Source organism: Miniopterus natalensis, chromosome 16, assembly GCF_054644295.1.
Source record: "Miniopterus natalensis isolate mMinNat1 chromosome 16, mMinNat1.hap1, whole genome shotgun sequence".
NCBI classification, from domain to species: domain Eukaryota; kingdom Metazoa; phylum Chordata; class Mammalia; order Chiroptera; family Miniopteridae; genus Miniopterus; species Miniopterus natalensis.
The window spans coordinates 18,148,343-18,167,291 of NC_142096.1; the positions used below are offsets into that span (position 1 = coordinate 18,148,343).

Consider the following 18,949-nt stretch of genomic DNA (forward strand, 5'->3'; position numbering starts at 1 on the left):
TAAAAAAAAGACTTAAGAATATCAAATACTCTTCATGTGTGAGCCTTGTTTGGATTGTATTTCAAACAAACTGTAAAAAATATAATCAGGAAAATATGAACACGGAGTATTTGATAATATTACAAACCATCCTTATTTGTAAGTATAATAATGGTATTGAATTTTTGTTTGTAAATTATTTTAATAAACTACTCACAGATGAAATAATATGATGCCTGGGATTTGCTCCAAAATAATCTGGTATCAGGGAGTAAAAACATAAATGATAAAAGATTGGCAATGTATTGATAATTACTTAATCTAGATGAAGGGTACAGTGGATTCAATATACTATTTTTTGTCTCCTTTTGCATATGTTTTAAATTTTCAATGATAAGTTTTTTAAAAGACATAAAGAGTGTTTACAAGCACATACATTGTAGTACTTCAGACTTGCATCGTGCCCTGGGAGAAACCCATCTTCTGAACACCTTCGAGCCCATGGAGACACTGAGCAGACAGAGTGTGTGTAGATTTTCAAAATAGCAAATCTCTTCCACACCAGAGTTTCTAACACATGTCACTTCACTCTTCATATTGCAATCCAATGGAATGTCTTTCACGAGGACTAAAATTGCAGTGACGTCTGAGAGTGAACATTTAAGAATAAGGGAACTCTTCAACAGTTAACTTTGGGTCTTAATAGAAGCCACTAGAGTAATTGTTTTTTGTGTGTGCTTGCGTATGGTGGCTTGCAGGAAAAAAATAATAACCTCGGCGTTTGAATTATAAAGCATCACTCATCTCTTTCTTACTCTCCATGTTTTCTTTCTAGATATTTCCACACAATATACTTAGGTATTCGAAGCCGACGGAGTGGGGAGAGTGACCGGTGGCGGTTTTACTGGAAAATGGTGTATGAGTATGCAGACGTGAGTATGCTGCATTTGCTAGCCACCTTTCTGGAAAGTGCTCCTCAGCTGGTCCTGCAGCTCTGCATTATCGTACAGACTCATAGCTTACAGGCCCTCCAAGGTAAGGGCTTGCGATTTGGTTTCGGAATTTGGGGAGAGACTGACTGGCTACTTTTGTCACGTCCGAGGAACTGTTCTAACGCCCTTTGTTGCCACAGGCCCTGGTGCTTCCTGCTGCGCGCTTGCTGTTTGGCACGGAATTTGTGAATGATGCATATTTTGTCCTTTGTTCACTTGTCAGGTCTAATTTATAGAAAGACAATTGGTTTTGGCTTCAAGTTGCCCTCTGTGTAGGAAAAAGAAATTTTATAATTTTACACTTGGCCAATATGAGAATACAGTCAGCTAAGGCTTTCTGGTTTGTATGCTGGAGTAATATTCAAAAACTGAAACTGAAAAATAGCCATAACTCTTTCTCTCTCTCTAATTTCATGTCTATATCTATATCTAATCTATATCATCATCTATATTTATATGGATATTAGGACAATCTCTACCATCTTCTTTTGACTTTAAGAAAAAGAGATTAAAAGAAAATGATAGGGGTTAGTTTAATATTTAAAAAAAGCTCACATGGGAAAATATCATTTAACAATATATTGTTTGTGTACTACTACATTTTATAAAATGAGTATTATTATCAGATTAATATTTTTATGTTTTGCTGTGTTGTTTGATAATCTCATCAGTAAGACTATTCCGTTTATAACAGATTTGCTCTGATGCTTCTTAGGGCTCTGATGTTTCCATAGGGCTGCTGCTCAAATATTTTCTAGAGCAAGAAAGATTAGACAGACCAGTGGGTAGAGAGGTGAATAAATAAGTAGATAGGTGATGGATAGGTAACCATTTTCTAAAGAAAGAGTTTCCTGGCAGTGTGACAATTCTGTAACTAAATAGATGCTGTTAACCAGTTCACGGATCATGATGTGCTCGTTTTGTGTCGACTTCAGCAGAGCCGCTGAGGCTTCCTCTATGCACACACATGCTCCTGCCATGTTCTAACCATGCTCTGGCTTGAGACTTGATCTGATTGGTCTGGGGAATCTCTACAGTATCCTTATAAATTTTTATAACAAGCAGCACATTAGCTTAGGCTGAGTGCTTTAATTTAAGAGGCATATTGAAGGAAAAGAAAGATGGAGGGTGTCCTGGTAGCCAGTGACCCGTTTTTTTTTTAATTCCTGGCTCAAGCCCGGCTCCACGCTGAAGTAGCTTTGGTCTAAGATGTTTGAGGCAAGCATCCCAAAAATCCATGGGGTGTGATTCTCAAATGTTAGAAAGCAAATTGGAAGAAAGAGAAAGTGGAGTATTTGGGGAAACAGAAGAGAAAATGTGGGAGAAGGCAAGGCTTATAACTTGGTTGTGGGTGACTATGTTTAGCAGTGAAAGCTGCACAGGGAGGTTCTGGCTTTGGTTATCTTGTTTCTTGCTGTGAGATCTTGTGCAAGTCACTTAACCTCTCTGGGCCCCAGTTTCTCAAATGTAAAGGTCACAAACTAAACTAGATGACCGTTCTTTCCATCTTTGCATCAATAAATGCCCAGTAAACTCATAGGGCCAGGTCTATGCATTAGAAAATGGTCTGTAAGTGAGCATATGATCTGAAAGGCAACATCAAACAAAACCTCTGTCAAAGAATCCAGTGCTCATCTCCAGAACAACGTGGCCACTTCTTAGTATCATTACACAGTGAGAACTCTCTGGAAAAGGAAAACTGTAGCACAAATGTGGAGAGTTGCAAACCACCTTCTTGTGGCCCAAGATCACTGAGTGTCTCTGCTAGTTTTCTAAATGATTTAGAACATTACAGAGAAGCTTTTATCCTAAAGATGATGGAGCTAGAGGAGGAAAGGAGAGAGAGGGTCTAAGAAAATGAGATCACCTTTTCAATTTGAGGGTTTTATGTAAAGTTTTATACAAAAAACAAAAAATAGGAAAAAGATAATCCTTAGTTTTTATCAGATTATTCACCCAAAACATAAGAATCAAAATGTATGTTTCTTAGAGTTGTGACTCTTTCCTGACATCAGTTATCCCCAACTTATCTGCTAAGCTCACGCTCGCATCAGGCAATGTTATAGAAATCCTTTTGCATTTTGAAAAGAAACCTATCTTCAGAAAGAGCTTCTAAATTCAACCCTCCTCTGATATATGACCCCACTGACAAAGGAACCAGCTTATAAATTAAATTGATGTGAATTATAAGAACAGAGCTTCTCCCCTCTAGAAAAAGAAAAATTAATGTGATGGAACCTAGTCCAACATATATTTTCATACATCGTTATTGTAGAAGATTCTTGGGATTTATGAGTAAAAACACAACTTGTGCAATGAATGCCAATAATCCATGGCATGAAACTTGTGGAGAATTTGCAAAAAGCTCTGAATTAAAATCTCTAAAATATTCTTATTTAGCAAATAAAGAGTGGTCCTTAGTCTGCAAGTCGCTTTCATATATGACTATGTCTAAAATTATTTTTTAGGATAGAAAGAAAATTGCTTTTTTAACCTGACTTTACTACCCATCTACTACTCTCTGAAGGACACTCTTTGAAAACCAATAAGAAAACCAAACAAATATGACATTTAAAAACTTACATTTAAAAATTGTATTCTTCTTATGGAGGTTGATGGAGCCCTACGATACTGTTCACTGTGAAAATCTTTCCTCAGCTCTCCTTACTTATTGAATAATTAAATCAGAGAGCCCTCCTTGTGCTGGAAGCTGACAGGTTCAGTGGAGAACTGTTCAAGTGTAATTGTTTCTCAGTTTGTGCTGTTCCAGGAAGGCCAATTTGGCTCCTGTTCTGAGACCAGCAATCAGGGAAGAGTGGAACCTTGAACATGAACATCCAGTTTTTTTCACTCCACACTGTCACCTTAGACATAGCTGCTGCTCTTTGCATCTGCAGTTTCCCTAGGAACCCCCTACTCTGGAGTATGAGAAACACTCAAGGAGGCCCAACTGTGCATGCACAGCTGAGATGGCACAGCAGATAAGACAGCCCCTGGTATAGTGCCCCGTGGTCAGAGAGTTTCCAGTTTACACCTCGTTATGGTTTTCCAGTCCAGTCCCGTATCCCCACGGCGGGGGAGGGGGGAGAGAGATGGAGGGAGAGAGGGAGGAAGAAAGACTGCCTGGTAAGCAGCTATGGGCGACGGCACTCCTGTTACTCTCCATGTAAAGAGCACATGAACAGGAAGATATGGCCCAAGGCCTCCCAGAGTTGGCAGAGAAGATACTGACTCATTTACAAACAGTGGTCCACAGGCTTTCCTTAGCAACCCACCATCGCTCAGTGCCGGGCTCCACGTGCTCCAACAGGGAGCGGCCTGAGGAATGCTGTGCAGGACCAGGGCAAACCGTGTAACCTGCACAGAGTGTGTAAACACAGCCCAGGCTGCATCTAACCGTCTCCTGGCTCTGATAGGTGTGCATGCCCACACAGGGGGCCATCATGCAGAAACAACCCTCCTTTGTAGAGGAACCATCAGGGGTGGGTAATGTCCAGCCCGTGGGCCATATATGCCCCGGGAAATCATTTGGTCTGGCCCTGCCAAGGCAACCTCAGGCGGGACTCGAAATTCAATAACTTCAGTTAAATGTTTGGCCAAATATAGCAGGCTAATTTTTAAGCTGATAATTTTGTATGGCCTGAGAATGATGTTATAAATATCCAAATGGCCCTTGGCAGAAGAAAGGTTCCCCATCCCTGATTCTAGATAAAACAAAATAATCGCTTTACCAGATGAGAGTGGTTCCCAGTGTACCAACCCAAATGTTCCCACTTTTTCCTGATAGCTCTAGTTCATTTCCAATCTCTACCTTTATTTACCATTATTGGAAAATCTCATTCTGCACTCAAAGTGCATTTTGCTATCATGTGCAGAGTGAGTTACAAACAAATGCCTTCCCACAGGAAGACTTTGCTAAGTAGGAAAACACACCTACAACTACTTCTATTCTGATTTCTTCATATTCTAAAAACCCATATGTTGCCCCTTTTGCCAACAATTTATTGTGAATAATTTGTAAGAGAGAGAAAAGAGAGCAGGAAGGAGTTTCTAGTTATTATTTTCCTGCCTTACATCCCATGAGACTGCTGGGGAAGTTAGAGTTAAAGGGGCTGTCCTCATACATCTGGCAAACACTGTCCCTAGCTAAGTCGTGTAACTAAGACATCTCTGAAGTGGGAAAACCACTTCATTTGTCATATCCTGATGAGGACTTTCAAGACCAAAATCATTGGATTTAGAGTTGCACAACTTTGTAGTAAAGCAGGTAGAGCCACACCCAGCTACATTTACTTGTCTCAGGTTAGAGAAGAAACCCAGCTACCTTCAGGCCCAAGTCCTTCCATCTCTGGATTTCTGCTGGGGAGGAGAAGTGCAGGCCAGCGTGCCAGTCTGTGCGTGGGATGGTGTCTCACGTGCCTTTAGACCTGTCTGCTTTGCAGTTGCTATTTTCATTAGTCAATTAACACATTTATTGACTGTCTATTGTGTGCATGATGTTGTGTGAAACTCTGCAAAATTTGTCTTAAAGAAGTTCACTTTTTATTAAAAGTTTATGTGACACTATAAACAACGTGACAAAACATATTTAGAAACAGTTTATCTGGGCGTATTCCAAAATGAGCTGTTCCATTTTCTAGATGAAATAGTATAAAATAAGAGGCGCCCTTAGGGCATATCTAAGCTCACCTTCCTCCACAAAGGGGCCATACAGCGTTTACTTAATAGTTCATTATGGGCAGTTCTGACTTAATTGCAGACTCTTTGTTGGAAGGAATGTTAAAGGGCATCTAGCCCATCACTCTACCTGACACATGAGTCTCTGATCAATTCCACCTTCGCTACCCACGTTCAACTGCAGGGCCCACCATCTCACCGGAAAGGTGGCTCGTTATAACACAGTTGGTAAAAGCTCTCTCAAAAATATGCCATTTTTAACACTTCTGCATATTTGGGGTATTCTAAATATTAACTTTTTGTTCTCTAGTATACCTGCTATTGAAGATAAAATAGAAAACACAAATATAAAGAAGACAAAATAAAAATCACCTTCCTGCCACTCAGAAATAATAAAAATCTTGCCACTGAAGAGTAATTAAGGCTGACATATATTTTATTGCTTACCGTTATAAACATCTTTCATGTTTTAACATATATTATGTTAAAATAGAATTAAAATATGGATACTGTATTGCAGCCTCCTTTTTTTGGACAACACATCATGAACATACACCCGTGACAATATATATAATTCTACACCATTTCTAACAACTACATAATATATGGATTATCCTTTTTCTCTAAGCCCCCGGTTTTAAAATCATAAGTCATCATCTATATTTGCTATAATAAATAACCCCATGGTAAACACATTAAGAACTAAATCTTTGCAGATAGCCTTAATTATTTTTCAAAGATAAATACCTAAAAGTGTAATTACTAGATTCCGGGGCAAGTCAGGTTTGAAGGCCTTTGATCCATAATGTCAAACTGGCAGTTTTAAAGTCCATTTCTTAAGAAGCATCCTGCAACGTCTCACGTTTCTGGTCCACATGCACAGGAGGTCAGCGAGAGCAATGTATGTGGCAAGGACTGAGGTTGGGGCAAATCTCTTGAGATGTGGGAAGAAACTCTTAATGGTACCTGTTCGAATGTGAAGGGCTTAATTCCAAGAAGTGTTCTAATTCCTTCCCTTGTAGCTTCATTGTATCCAGCTGTACAAACTTTATTAAATCTATTCTATTAAGCAGCAGCACATCATTACTGATAAAACGAAATGTTAAGAACAGCTTCACCAGAGACTTTTGATTTGAACCAAAATATGAAGAAAGCAGGAATAAATTCCTCAGAACTCACAACAAAATTCTGGCTGAAGGAAATTGGTAAAGAGCTAAACCATAAAAAAAATATGAAACAGCAGCCTTTCCATTGGACAGTTGTGATTTCTTTGGACTTTGTAAATATATTAACTGTCTCGCATAGCATTTAGTGCAAAGCCCTGCAGGGATGAAAGACAGCCTGCCCTCCCTCCCAGGCGCTGACAAAGTCAGTAGAGGCACACGAACAAGGGCGATGCTGGGGATGGTGCTAGCACTCAAAGGCCATTGCACATTCCTTCTTGGCAGCATGGAACCTTCACACTTGGCACATAGTAGGCAGTCGATGGATATTTGTTAAATGAAAGGAAGACTGAATGCCTGCTATGTGACAAAGCCCTATGCTAGTTGTGATTGATACAAAAAAAAAAAAAAGGCATACCGCAGGCTCTCAAAGAATCCAGTCTGAGGGAAAAGAAAGACAAAAAAAAATTATTATAACTTACTGTGCTGTGTCCTATTGTTAAGGCCCTTTGGTGACACAGAATGATCTCTTATGGAAAATGGTACATAGAAAATAGAAAAGCCATGAATTTTTAACGAGATGGATGTCAGGAAATGTTGGAAAATCAGGGAAGTGTTCATGAAAAAGGTAGCCTTAGAACTGGGTCATAAATGAAGCCTAACATTTTGTCATATCCTGTAAGGAAGAGAGAGCGATATGAAAGCAGAAAGTGGAGGCCCGTGGTTTGGTCCATGCCTATGTCTGCTCAGCAGCGCAGGTGATAATCGTGTCCTCAACACAGTGGGGATGTTGGTATTATTTATAGCACATACTAAGATGTATTCCTCATACTTGAAAGCTCTCTCTCATTGCAGGGTAAATCCTTGCATGTATGATTTAAAAGAAGCGCAGTCCATTTTCCTGTATTTCTTACTTTTCAGCCTGTGTTTTTGCATTGTTCAATATGTGAGATTACCAATTAATAAGTCAATAAATAGTCAACCACCAGTCAGCTTAATCGATGCATTAATGGAGTTGAGTTTTAAAAACTCATCACCATCAACAACTTTGTAAGGAGAGACTTACAAAACCGACATGCTGGATTGGCCACGTTGCTCTACCCTATTGAAAAGTATTGGCAGAATAAACAATGAAGTGTCATGGGGTAATGATAATATTGATCACTTTATTTCACGTTCTATAGCATGGTACCACCCCAAGTCATACTTAGAAGAACTGAGAGAAGCTTCATTTGCTGATGATTGATTCAAGTGCTTGAAATCAACTTTGTATGGTAGATCAGCCCTCAGCACAGCTGTGAATAATTTTGAATTTGAATCATTTTGAACATAATATGAAATAAGGGCCTATTTTTAGGTTCTACTTAATTATCTCCAATAATCAAGCACACATCTTGGTATTTTTCCACTCAGTATTCCTTCCCTCTCCCTTGCTTTCTTTCCTATGAGCTGTGAGTGAGCTCCAAGGCATATTCAGGCATAGGGCTGTGTGTGAGTGAACAGATAGTGTGATTAACAGCACATGCCTGGCTCTGAAGGGGGGAGACCTGATGAAAGGTGCAGAGCAGTCGGTACAACCCTATTGGGAACAGAGCACATGTAACAGACTGTCTGCAGCAAAGAGTGTCCCCAAACACTCGCTGTTCCTTTGCCTTCCTCATGCCTTTCTTTGCCAACCTCCAATCTCCCCATATTTCAGTAGGTTTTCAGCCCTTTGCACCTTCAAAGAAACAGAAACCACATTTATTTGCCATTTACCTGACCTTTATCCCAAACTCAGAGCAAGTGTTTACTTTGGCTGAATGAATATCGACATTCTTAAACTATTATTTCTAAACACTAAGAATAACTGCCATGAATAGTAATCAAAATGCTCACTGAGCAGGGACAAGGTGAGGTCAACGTAATAAAAAATTCAAGAACGGCTTACTGTGCTATTTTCCCAGCCCGCTCTTTTTCTAGGAAGCCACAGATGGGTCCATGATCAGGATTTTCTGACCTGATTCTGGTTGGATGAGAAAAGCTCCCCCAACCACTTAGTTTTCACTATGAAACTACAAAGCCTGTTCTTTATAGACAAACTTCTGCCATCCTAAACTGTTCCTTTTGTTCTAGAAATTATTTTGCATCTATTAGGCAGATTGGACTTAGACTGAGTTTTAAAGCATTCCTTAGACATGTAAACTAATGTTTTCTTGATGATTTGGCAGGAATAAAGAACTGGGATCATTTCCTGTTAAATGATTCAAGAAAGGCCTTTTTTTTTTTTTTTTTTTTTTTTTTTAATGTATTGCTTGTGCATGGCGTGTGTAGGTATGTATGCAACAGATCTAGAGCCCTGCAAACTGGGGGAGCCAGATGTAAGCAGGAGGGGGGAAAAGCGACTGATCCAATTGGTATGTAAACGTTGCTTAGAATAAACCACATGGAGATTCGCTCCTCAAGGCTCACAATGAGCCGCTGATTGCTGAGGGACAGGGCCTGCTGAGCACACTGCCTGCCTGAGGTTTTGTCAGCATTTTCATTGTGAACCTAAGTTTCCACAGCTTTCCACTCGGCTGTAGGAAAAGTCTGAGAGCCTGCGAGACTAAGAAGACTCAAGAGCTCCCAAGCTTCCCAAACATGCACAACATTATCCATTCAAACACTCGGACAGTTTCACAGGGCATGATGTCCTCGGCGTAGGGCTGAAATGTGGGAATCAGCCGTGTGTGCGCTTCTACGAAAGGCAGATACGTCCAGAGTTTTGTCAGCTAAAATGCTAAGTGAGAATTCAAATTTAAAATTCTAAAACACATTTCCAAGGATGTAAACAAGAAACAGATTTTTTTTTTTACCATAGGCTTTTGGACTAAATGACAGTAAATAAATGCACAGATTTTAAAAATCAAAATAAAAAAGTGAAGCATCTATGAAAATGATTTAAAGTGAATTTCAATTTGAAATGTTTTGTGAACACAGACGGAGATATTTATGTCAAATTCAGACGCTAGGGAATTTTGTGAAAGAAGAAGTATCGGACCTTAAAGAGTGAGTGCAATGAGTGATAGCAAGGTAAAATTTCTAGACTCTGAGGTGAATGAAATGAGTGAAGTGGCGGCGAGCACACGCTGCAGGATGGAAACAAACACTGGACAGTGGTGAAGCCTTGAAGGACAGACCTGAGAGGCCGGGCTTTCTCTAATCAAGTTCCCGCCCCGCCCATGGCAGTTAGCAAAGCTTAGTGTGAGCTGACAGAGGTGACACCACCAGTAACAGGTGGAGCTGGGACCAGAGCCCCATGACCCAGGCTTTATCCCATCGCTAAAGAACCTCAAAATGAAGACAATTGTCATAATTATCTTTCACGTTCTCACTCAACTTGTAGCCTTAAGTGGGTCACTTACCCACGCCGAGCATTAACTTCTCTGCCTGGAAAGGAAGTTAATGATCTAAATCGCAGTTCTGTGTTAGAATCAAACCAGATTAACAATGTAAAGAGCCCAAACCTCCTGTCTGGCAGGAGGGTGCTCAGCGGTCCATATGTGTCATTTTCTCACTTCCTTCCTGTCTTAAATGTTCCTAAATTTACCAAGAAATGAGGTTTCACATTTACATTTCATTTTTCTCTTAAATGGCTGGAGACCAATTTGAACTCATTTTACTTAACCTTGAAGTTAAATATTAACTTGGTCTCCCGAGAGTTCTCCGTGTGGCTTCAGGTTACTCAAGCCCTCCAGAGCCAATGCCCATTGCATTTGTTGGGCTCTTGTCCCTTAAACTCACTGTTGTCCCAGAGGGTTTTTAAACCTCAGAAATCTTCCAGCACATGCCGCTTAGGCTTTGCTCTGTTCACTGACCTATATTTTCAGCACAAAGTACTTTTAGCCTTAATATTTTTTGAAAGAATATGCATTTATGAGAAAAAAGTTAAGTGTCTTTGTTAATGTTTTTAAGCATATAATCTTCACTCCATTAGACATCAAAACTAATCTTTTCCCCACAAGCTCATTAGTATTCATATCATAAGTGTTGAGATATTTTATATTACCAAAGCATAGGGTTTCTAAAATTGGTGGCCATCTCTTCTTCATTTTTAAAAATATACTTTATTATTTAAAGCAATTTTAATTTAACAGCACAACTGAGTGGAAGGTATGAAGAGCTCCCGTGTACTCTTTGCCTCCACACATGCTCAGCCTTCCCCTTTGTAACGCCCTTCACCAGACAGACAAACCAAAATTTGACACAGTATTATCATCTCAGATTTATAGTTCTCATTGGTGTTCACTCTTGGTGTTGTACATTCTATGGGTTTGGACCAATTTATACTGACACATGGCCACTATTATGACAGAGTATCATGCAGAGTAGTTTCAGTGCCCTAAAATTCTCTGTGCTATGTTTCCCTCTCCCCAGCCTCTGGCAACCACTGATCTTTTTTCACTCCATAGTTTTGCCTTTTCCAGAATGTCATATGGTTGGAATCATACAGTTGTAGCCTTTTCGAACTGATTTCTTTCACTTAATAATATGTATTTAAGATTCTTCTATGTGTTTTGATGGCTCGATAGCTCATTTGTTTTTAGCACTGAATGATATTTCGTTGTATGAATGTACCACAGTTTATTTATCCATTCACATCTGAAGGACTTCTTGGTTGCCTTGAAGTTGGGATAATTACAAATAATGCTGCTATAAATGTTCATGTGCAGGTTTTTGTGTGGATATATGTTTAAAATTTCTTTGTGTAAATACCAAGGAATGCAATTGTTAGATTATATGGTAAGAGTATGTTTTGTTTTGTAAAAAACCACCAAACCATCTTTCAAAGTGACTGTAGCATTTTGTATTTCCTTGATGCTGTTTTGGATTTGGGCTTTTCTAATTTGCATTTCCTTGGTGACATATAATGTGGAGCATCTTTTCATATGCTATTTGCCACATATATATATCTTTATATATTTGTGAGATGTCTGTTAAAGTAAAGGTGTTTGGCCCATTTTTTAGTTGCATTGCATATTATCTAGTTGTTGAGTTTTAAGAGTTCTTTGTATATTTTTTATAAGAATCTTTTATCAGATGCATCTTTTATGAATATTTTCTCCTAGTCTGTGACTTGCCATTTTGTTCTCTTGACATTCTTTTTCACAGAGGGGTTTTTCATTTTATAGAAGTCCAGCATATTCATTATTTCTTTTATGGATTCTGCCTTGAGTGTGGCATCTAAAATGTCATCACCAAATCTAAATTTTCTCCTATTTATATCTAGGAGTTTTACAGTTTTGCATTTTACATTTAGGTCTGCAATGCATTTTGAGTTAATTTTTGTGAAAAATGTAGGTCTGTGCCTAGATTTTTATTTTGCATGTGGCTATCTAGTTGTTCTAGCACCATTTGTTGAAAAGACTATCTTTGCTCCTCTGTATTGCCTTTGCTCCTTTGTCAAAAATCAGTTGACTATATTTATGTGGGTCTGTTTCTGGGCTCTCTGTTCAGTTCCATTAATCTATTAGTGTGTTCTTTGCCAATACCACACTGTTTTGATTCCTGTAGATTTATAGTAAGTCTTGAAGTTGGGTTGTGTTGGATCTCCAACTTTGTTCTTCTTCAATATTATATTGGCTATTCTGAGTCATTTGCTTCTCCAAATAAACTTTAGAATCAGTTTGCCAATGTTCACAAAAGTATTTTTTGGGATTTTTATTAGATTGCATTGAATATATATATCAAGTTGAAAGAAATGACATCTTTACAATACTGAGTCTTCCTAACCATGAACACGGAGTATCTCTCCATTTATTTAGTTCTATAATTTCTTTTATCAGAGTTTTGTAGTTTTGCTCATGAAGATCTTGCATGTATTTTGTTAGATTTATACCTAAGTATTTCATTTTTGGGAGTTGCTAATGTAAATGATATTGTGTTCTCAATTTCAAATTCCACTTGTTTATTGATGGTATATAGGAAAGCAATTGACTTTTGAATATTAATCTTATATCCTGCAATCCTTCAGTCATCACTTATTCGTTTCAGTTTTTTTGGCAATTCTCTTAGATTTTCTAGACAGATAATCATGTCTTCTGTGAACTAAGATAGTTTTATTTCCTGTTTCCCAGTCTGTGTACCTTTTATTTCCTTTCCTGCCATATAGTCTTAATGTTAGAGGCAGTCTGGTTTAAAAAAATAGCATTAATCCAGTAAATGAATCATCATAAGTAATTATATTTATTTCCATTTCTTCACCTTTTACCCTTATCCTCCCCCCCCCCCCCCATGCACACATACACACACACACACACAACTCAGAAATACAAACACAGACATAACTGGGATTATAGGCACAGACTACATCTCAAATTATAGCACAGTATTTGAAAGTTATAATGCCTATGACAATGATGCAGACCACCTTCTCAAGGGGTATAGTGGAGAGAAAGTTTAGAGTTAAAGAGAACTTGTGAATCTGGGCTCCAATAAGTAATAATTTTGACCTGTGGTGAATTTCTCTGCCTCTCTGCATCTCTGTTTGTTGTTGTTTACCAAAGGAGTGGGAAAAATAAGCCGTACCTCATAGAGCAAGCATCTCAAGAAGAATATTCTGAAACAATGTGAAAGGCAATGCCCTGTATCATACCTGATATATGGCAGGTACTCAAGAGGCATTCTCTTCTGTCATATGGGAATATTTAACTCTGATGTGTCAGTAGACAACAAAGAGCAGAACATTTATAACCAAGGTATTAACCTTACCACCAAGAGTACACTACCAAATAAATTCATGGAATTAGTTAAGAATACTTCACTGTTTCTTCCCTCAAGAAAGGAAGGAAGGCAAGAAGGTGGAAAGGAAGGAATGAGGAAAACTCAACAACCTGGAATATCTCAAGTCAATGATAAACACTGGAACTCAGTGAGTTTATTCTGCCTTCTTGCCCTGGTGTTGCCTTAATTTTTCACTTCTTTGATGCTTGCTGGGACATCTATGTGCGGCACCTGTTCCTGGCGGATACAGGAAAATAATACGAAACAGTAATCTGATATTATCAGACCCAGAAAGGCACTTCTGGAAACACTAATTAGATTTTCTTCAGCCTTTTTTAATTTAGTAAGTTCTAAGAGAAGATCACACCTCTCCTAACACTTACAAAGAGAATTTGTGAGTGAGATTGTATGTGCGTAATACCTATTCGATGCTCGAAGCAACATGTTGCCATGGTACCAATCAGATAGGTCTTCATCAGGGAATAGAAATTAAAACTGACAATGTTTGAGTACAACTGTTTTTGCTTGTTCCCAGTAAGCAGTTTTAATGCTTGGAAAGAGGAAAAGTCTGTTTTTGTTGTTGTTATCTGGTTTTGAAGCAATAGCACATTAAAATACATGGGATACGAAATAGTGCAATGAGTTTAGAGAAATAAAATCCTCAAAAGGAGCTCATTATTCTTACAAATTTACATTATCAAAGGATGTGGAAATGCCAAAAAGTGAATTCTTAATGGTCAGAAGCAATGGTATCATCTCAAGTCACAGGGAGTGAGTAGGTGGCTAATGGGTGCAAGTACAAGATTGATCTGGAAACATAATTGGCTATTTTTATGGCTTTACAATTCTGATCTTATATTAGAGCTATGAAATATCTATTGTGCTTCAGGGAACATTTGTGCATTTAGGCTCTCATAATAAAAGAACTATTGCAAATCAAGTGAAGTAATCTGCTATGGAGAAAAACAAGAGAACACTTAACTTGAAATTCAGGAATGCGGTTGCCGGTGGGCATGAGGTGGAGGGAGGAAGAGGCTTCATAAACATCGGTAATGTTCAATTTCTTAACTTGAAGAGTATTTTTATTATTCTTCTTGGACCTCTACATATACATCGTGTATACTCACAATAAAAATGTACTTAAAGAGATATAAAGACAGAGTAGAATATGCCAAGTAAATGGACTGGGGTAGTGGAATCAAGTCCTGAGTCTCCTACTAACTAACTAAGTAATTAGCACGTCACCTGAGTGTGCTAAATGGTCACTATATTTGCTTTCAGCTTGAAATATCCAGCTGTGTTTATCATATGGAATACAATATTGCTGAATAAATCATGTCTGGGAAATCCTATCGTTTCATCATGCAAAACTGAAGATCTTTTTTTTAAATCCTTACCTGAGGATATGTGGAGTTTTTTAAATTATTGATTTAGAGTGGGAGGGAGAGAGAGAGAAAAACACATCAGTTTGAGAGAAAAACATCCATCTGTTGTCTCCCACATGCACCCCTACCAGGGATATATTTTCTCCAAAAATACCCAAAAAAAGTAACTATGATTTTCAGGACTAAGCTGGCCACAACACCAATAAGGTTGCAAGGAAATGCTGCTTTGGGTTTGCAGAATCAAGAGGCAGGAAAGTCCCCTTTCCTCATCTTTTCCACATGTGATTATAGAGTGCCTACTGTGGGCCAAGTCCTATGCTGGCTGCTGGGTCCTACTTAATTTCTCAGAGCACACAGACTGAAGATGTGATTATTACAAGTGTGCTCGGGGGCATTGTACAAATTTCCCAGGTGCTCACATGTACTCATTTGGATTTGCATGTCAAATAAGAATAGATGGATTTGAGCTGCTGTCTTCTGACTTTGTTTCAGGCTCCAATGTCATCTGAATCAAGAAATGCTTTTGTTGGCCCTGCGAGCTCTTTAGTCTCCATCCTGAGAGCAGAGCTCCCTGCACCTCCCTTGGTGGTTCTCCAAGGAGAACCCCTTGGGGGCTGTGGGAAAATCCACCACTCAGGCTCTGAAGTTGAGCACCAAGCTCTGAAAACTGGGGCAAATGTCTTAAACTCTAGAATGCCCGATTTATTCTCTCTGAAATGGGGAACAACTTCAAATATTATAATGAACACTGTGAGCGACTTATTCTGAAGCATAATGCGAGTAAGGCCTAGCACTTAATATTAACAACAAAAATTACATGTGCTTCCTCTTAATGTTCTCACTGACATAATTCAATGCACAGTCATGTTTCGAAGGGAAAGCTTTGATCCTGAGAACTGCCTGCTGCCTCCAACTCCACTGGTTCTGATGAGAGCCCAGCTGAGGGAATCTGGCAGCATCCAGTTCTCTCAAACATGCCCGAGCATCCTTAAGGAGTAACCAATTCACATTTAAGCACTTACTTAAATGAGGGGGGGGTAATGCTGGGCACCAAATGTGTTATGGCATCTTGGGAAGAAAGGTCGAAAGGCTGATATCATCAAGAGGCTGCTTTGCAGGTGATTTGGCCACTTTTCTTACTCAGCCCCCTTCAATAAGAGTTTAGTATAAGGATTAATAAGAAAAGTTTGCAAACTGTCTGTGATAACATATAAAAGAGTAAAAGCCATTCCTATAATAAGCAAAATTATTGAGAAAAGGCATGTTCATTCTAAATGCAGAAAGAACAAGGTGACCCCTCAGAAATTAAATCTGAGTCCTGTGACATTCTTCTGTTTATGCAAACATTCTGCTAGTAACAAAAACATACAATTTATGTGAACTTTCAGTACCTGTATTTTTCTCATTTCATTCATTCCTGGTTAATGCAGTCAATGAAAAAGTCAAACTAGATCATCTCTAAATCTAAGATTCTAAATAAGTAAAAATGTTTATTTCAGTCAAAAAAGTATTACTACTTCTCTGTTCATCATTTTTTGTGGATTTAACATTAAAGTAAAAACTATCCTTTAAAATAATTTCACACTTTAAAACAAATTAAATGCTGATGTGTTGAATATCCAATACAAAGAGACAAGGCACTGTACATAGTACATATAAATAACAATATAGCCAAATATTTAGAAATCTAAATTCTTTAACATGTTGAAAAAATAGTAATTATTTTCATTTCAAGAAGAAAAAATTAAAATTACTCTGAATCTGATGTATTTCACATCTTAGCTTTGATATTTTATTATATTATTATTAATGCCAAATTATTTTCCTTTGCCTGTTTGTCTTAACTGGGATACTTTTTATTTTTATTATTCCAAGGCAACGGAAAATAATTTAGGATCAATAATAAGGTGCCTTAATTTCTAAAATGACTTCTTTCTTGGATGCTTCATAAGTTTTCGAATTACATAGAAGTTTCCATGATAAACATTTTTATGGCCCTGACCTATGTGGCTCAGTTGGCTGAAGCATCATCCTGTGCACAGAAAGGTTGATGTGTGTTCGATCCCTGGTGGAAGCGCACAAGGAAGGCAACCAATCACTGTTTTTTCCTCCCTCTCCCTCTCTCTCTCCCTTTCTCTCTCTCTCTCTCAAATCAGTAAGTAAAATAAACCAACCAACAACATATCCTCAGATGAAGACTAGGAAAAAAACATTTATATGGCACTATTTCATCAAAGCACTTCCACCTCTACCATGCCTCTTTCCCTCTGCACACATGGAATCTGAATTCTTGTTCTCACTTTCCAAATAGTCAGCTGAGTTTTAACCTCGAAGGCTCACACTGGGACTAAGGAGAGAGGTTCCATCAAGACCCGAAAGAAACCTGTAAGACGCCTTGTCTTCCAGTTATGCTGTGTTTCAATCATAAAGCTCTTCAAAAAATTTAAATATTATAAAATTTCTAAATACCACTAGTAAAGGAAAGAGTTATTCTTTAATTCTTTATAACATTATAATTGGAGATGCTTTCATCAACTTTCTTAACCTCAATGACCGAGAAAGGCAATTATTATGTTTCTAAAGCTGAGCTTTGATATGTTAGCAGAACTCAAAGTATGTCTTGTATTGAACTCCATTCTTCCAGGAATATGCAGTAATGAGTGCAAGTGGCCATCGACCTGGAACAAGGTCACTTTGAACAGGACACTGTTACCTAAAGTGGCAGCATTTATTTTCAGATAACCACTTTTAAAAGCAGTTGTGAGTATATCCCAAAGAATAAAATGCTAGCTACTAGATTTTGAGAAGCAAAATAAAATATGATACTGAGTTGCTGAAGGGTGATGTATTTTGGCTGATATGGCTGAGGTGGTTTGTTTTAGAGTTTATAACAATAAAGGTAGTCAGGTGATTCTTAATGTTTCCAAGAGTACTACAGTGAAGCCATTACAGGAAGGAGAAAGGGAGGGCATTTGGAAGGTCAGGACTTTGCTTCTGAACATTTCAATTAGGTATTGATTCCATTGACACTTACAGCATCTCAAAGGTAGAAAATTAGTCTATAAAAAATTGCTTTGTTATAGAAGGTTGTGTGGATGCCCAACTAATACCAAGGTCTAACAGCTTACACCCGAGAGGGAAGTTCCATTTATAAACACTTGATATTTTTAGCACCTCTTTTTTTTTTTATCACTCAGCATTTTAAGTACATGATCTCACTGATTCCCCAAATATTCCAGTGGATAGGCTGAATGGTGGTGACAGTCAAATAAGTACATGTATACGCCACAGGGCAAATGCTGAGAGGGTAAATGAATGGGCAAATGCTAAAGCCTAAACAGACCGAAAGCAATTGCATTCACCCAGCCTTTGATCTACCTAATCACAGTCACAGCATTGACCTGAAGAGGATTTTTTACATATCTCAAGTTTCTAGCACATTTTCTGACCCTCAGTTCACACAGCAGAGAGCTACAGGAACTGCTTAAATTCCTGAAGGGGGACAAGGAGAGGGCCAGTAAATCACTTAATCAAGTATAAAGGGAACCACGGAGGAACTCTTAGTTTAGGCATTTGAAGCATTTGAAAGAGCAGGAAGTTTTGGTTTGAGTTTTTTGAGTTTTTTTAGGTGACTTGGTATTATAATTTGGAATTTGCTAAGATAATAAGTAGTAATAGTTAACATTTCTGAAGTTATTTCCATTTTCCTAATAATTAGACCAATGATCTAATTGCTACCATATGAATTTCATTCAACACTCCCAGCAGCCTTTAAAGTTCTAGTATTATCCCTTTTTTACATGAGTATGCTGAGAAGATTGGATCTATTATTCCAATGTCATTTAAAAGGAAGCAGAGGTGCTAAAAAAAAATGTGTCGAAGGTCTTAGGAAAAAAGAAGGGAAGAACCAGGATTCAAATTTAGTCAGTCTGGTTGCACATGTACCCATTCCACTATACTTCGAACTATATTTCCCCATAAATTGTCTCACATTCTGTCTTATATTTTT

At 38.2% G+C, this 18,949-nt stretch overlaps 1 protein-coding gene across 1 annotated transcript in view; it reads left to right on the plus strand.

The window, feature by feature from the left end:
- Window positions 1–18,949, plus strand: part of XKR4 (XK related 4) — a 219,030-nt gene that overhangs the window by 134,310 nt on the left and 65,771 nt on the right. Inside the window, exon 2 of the mRNA XM_016207741.2 lies at window positions 815–1,014. Coding sequence (XP_016063227.2) covers window positions 815–1,014 — 200 coding nt within the window. The remainder of the gene's footprint in view (window positions 1–814; window positions 1,015–18,949) is intronic.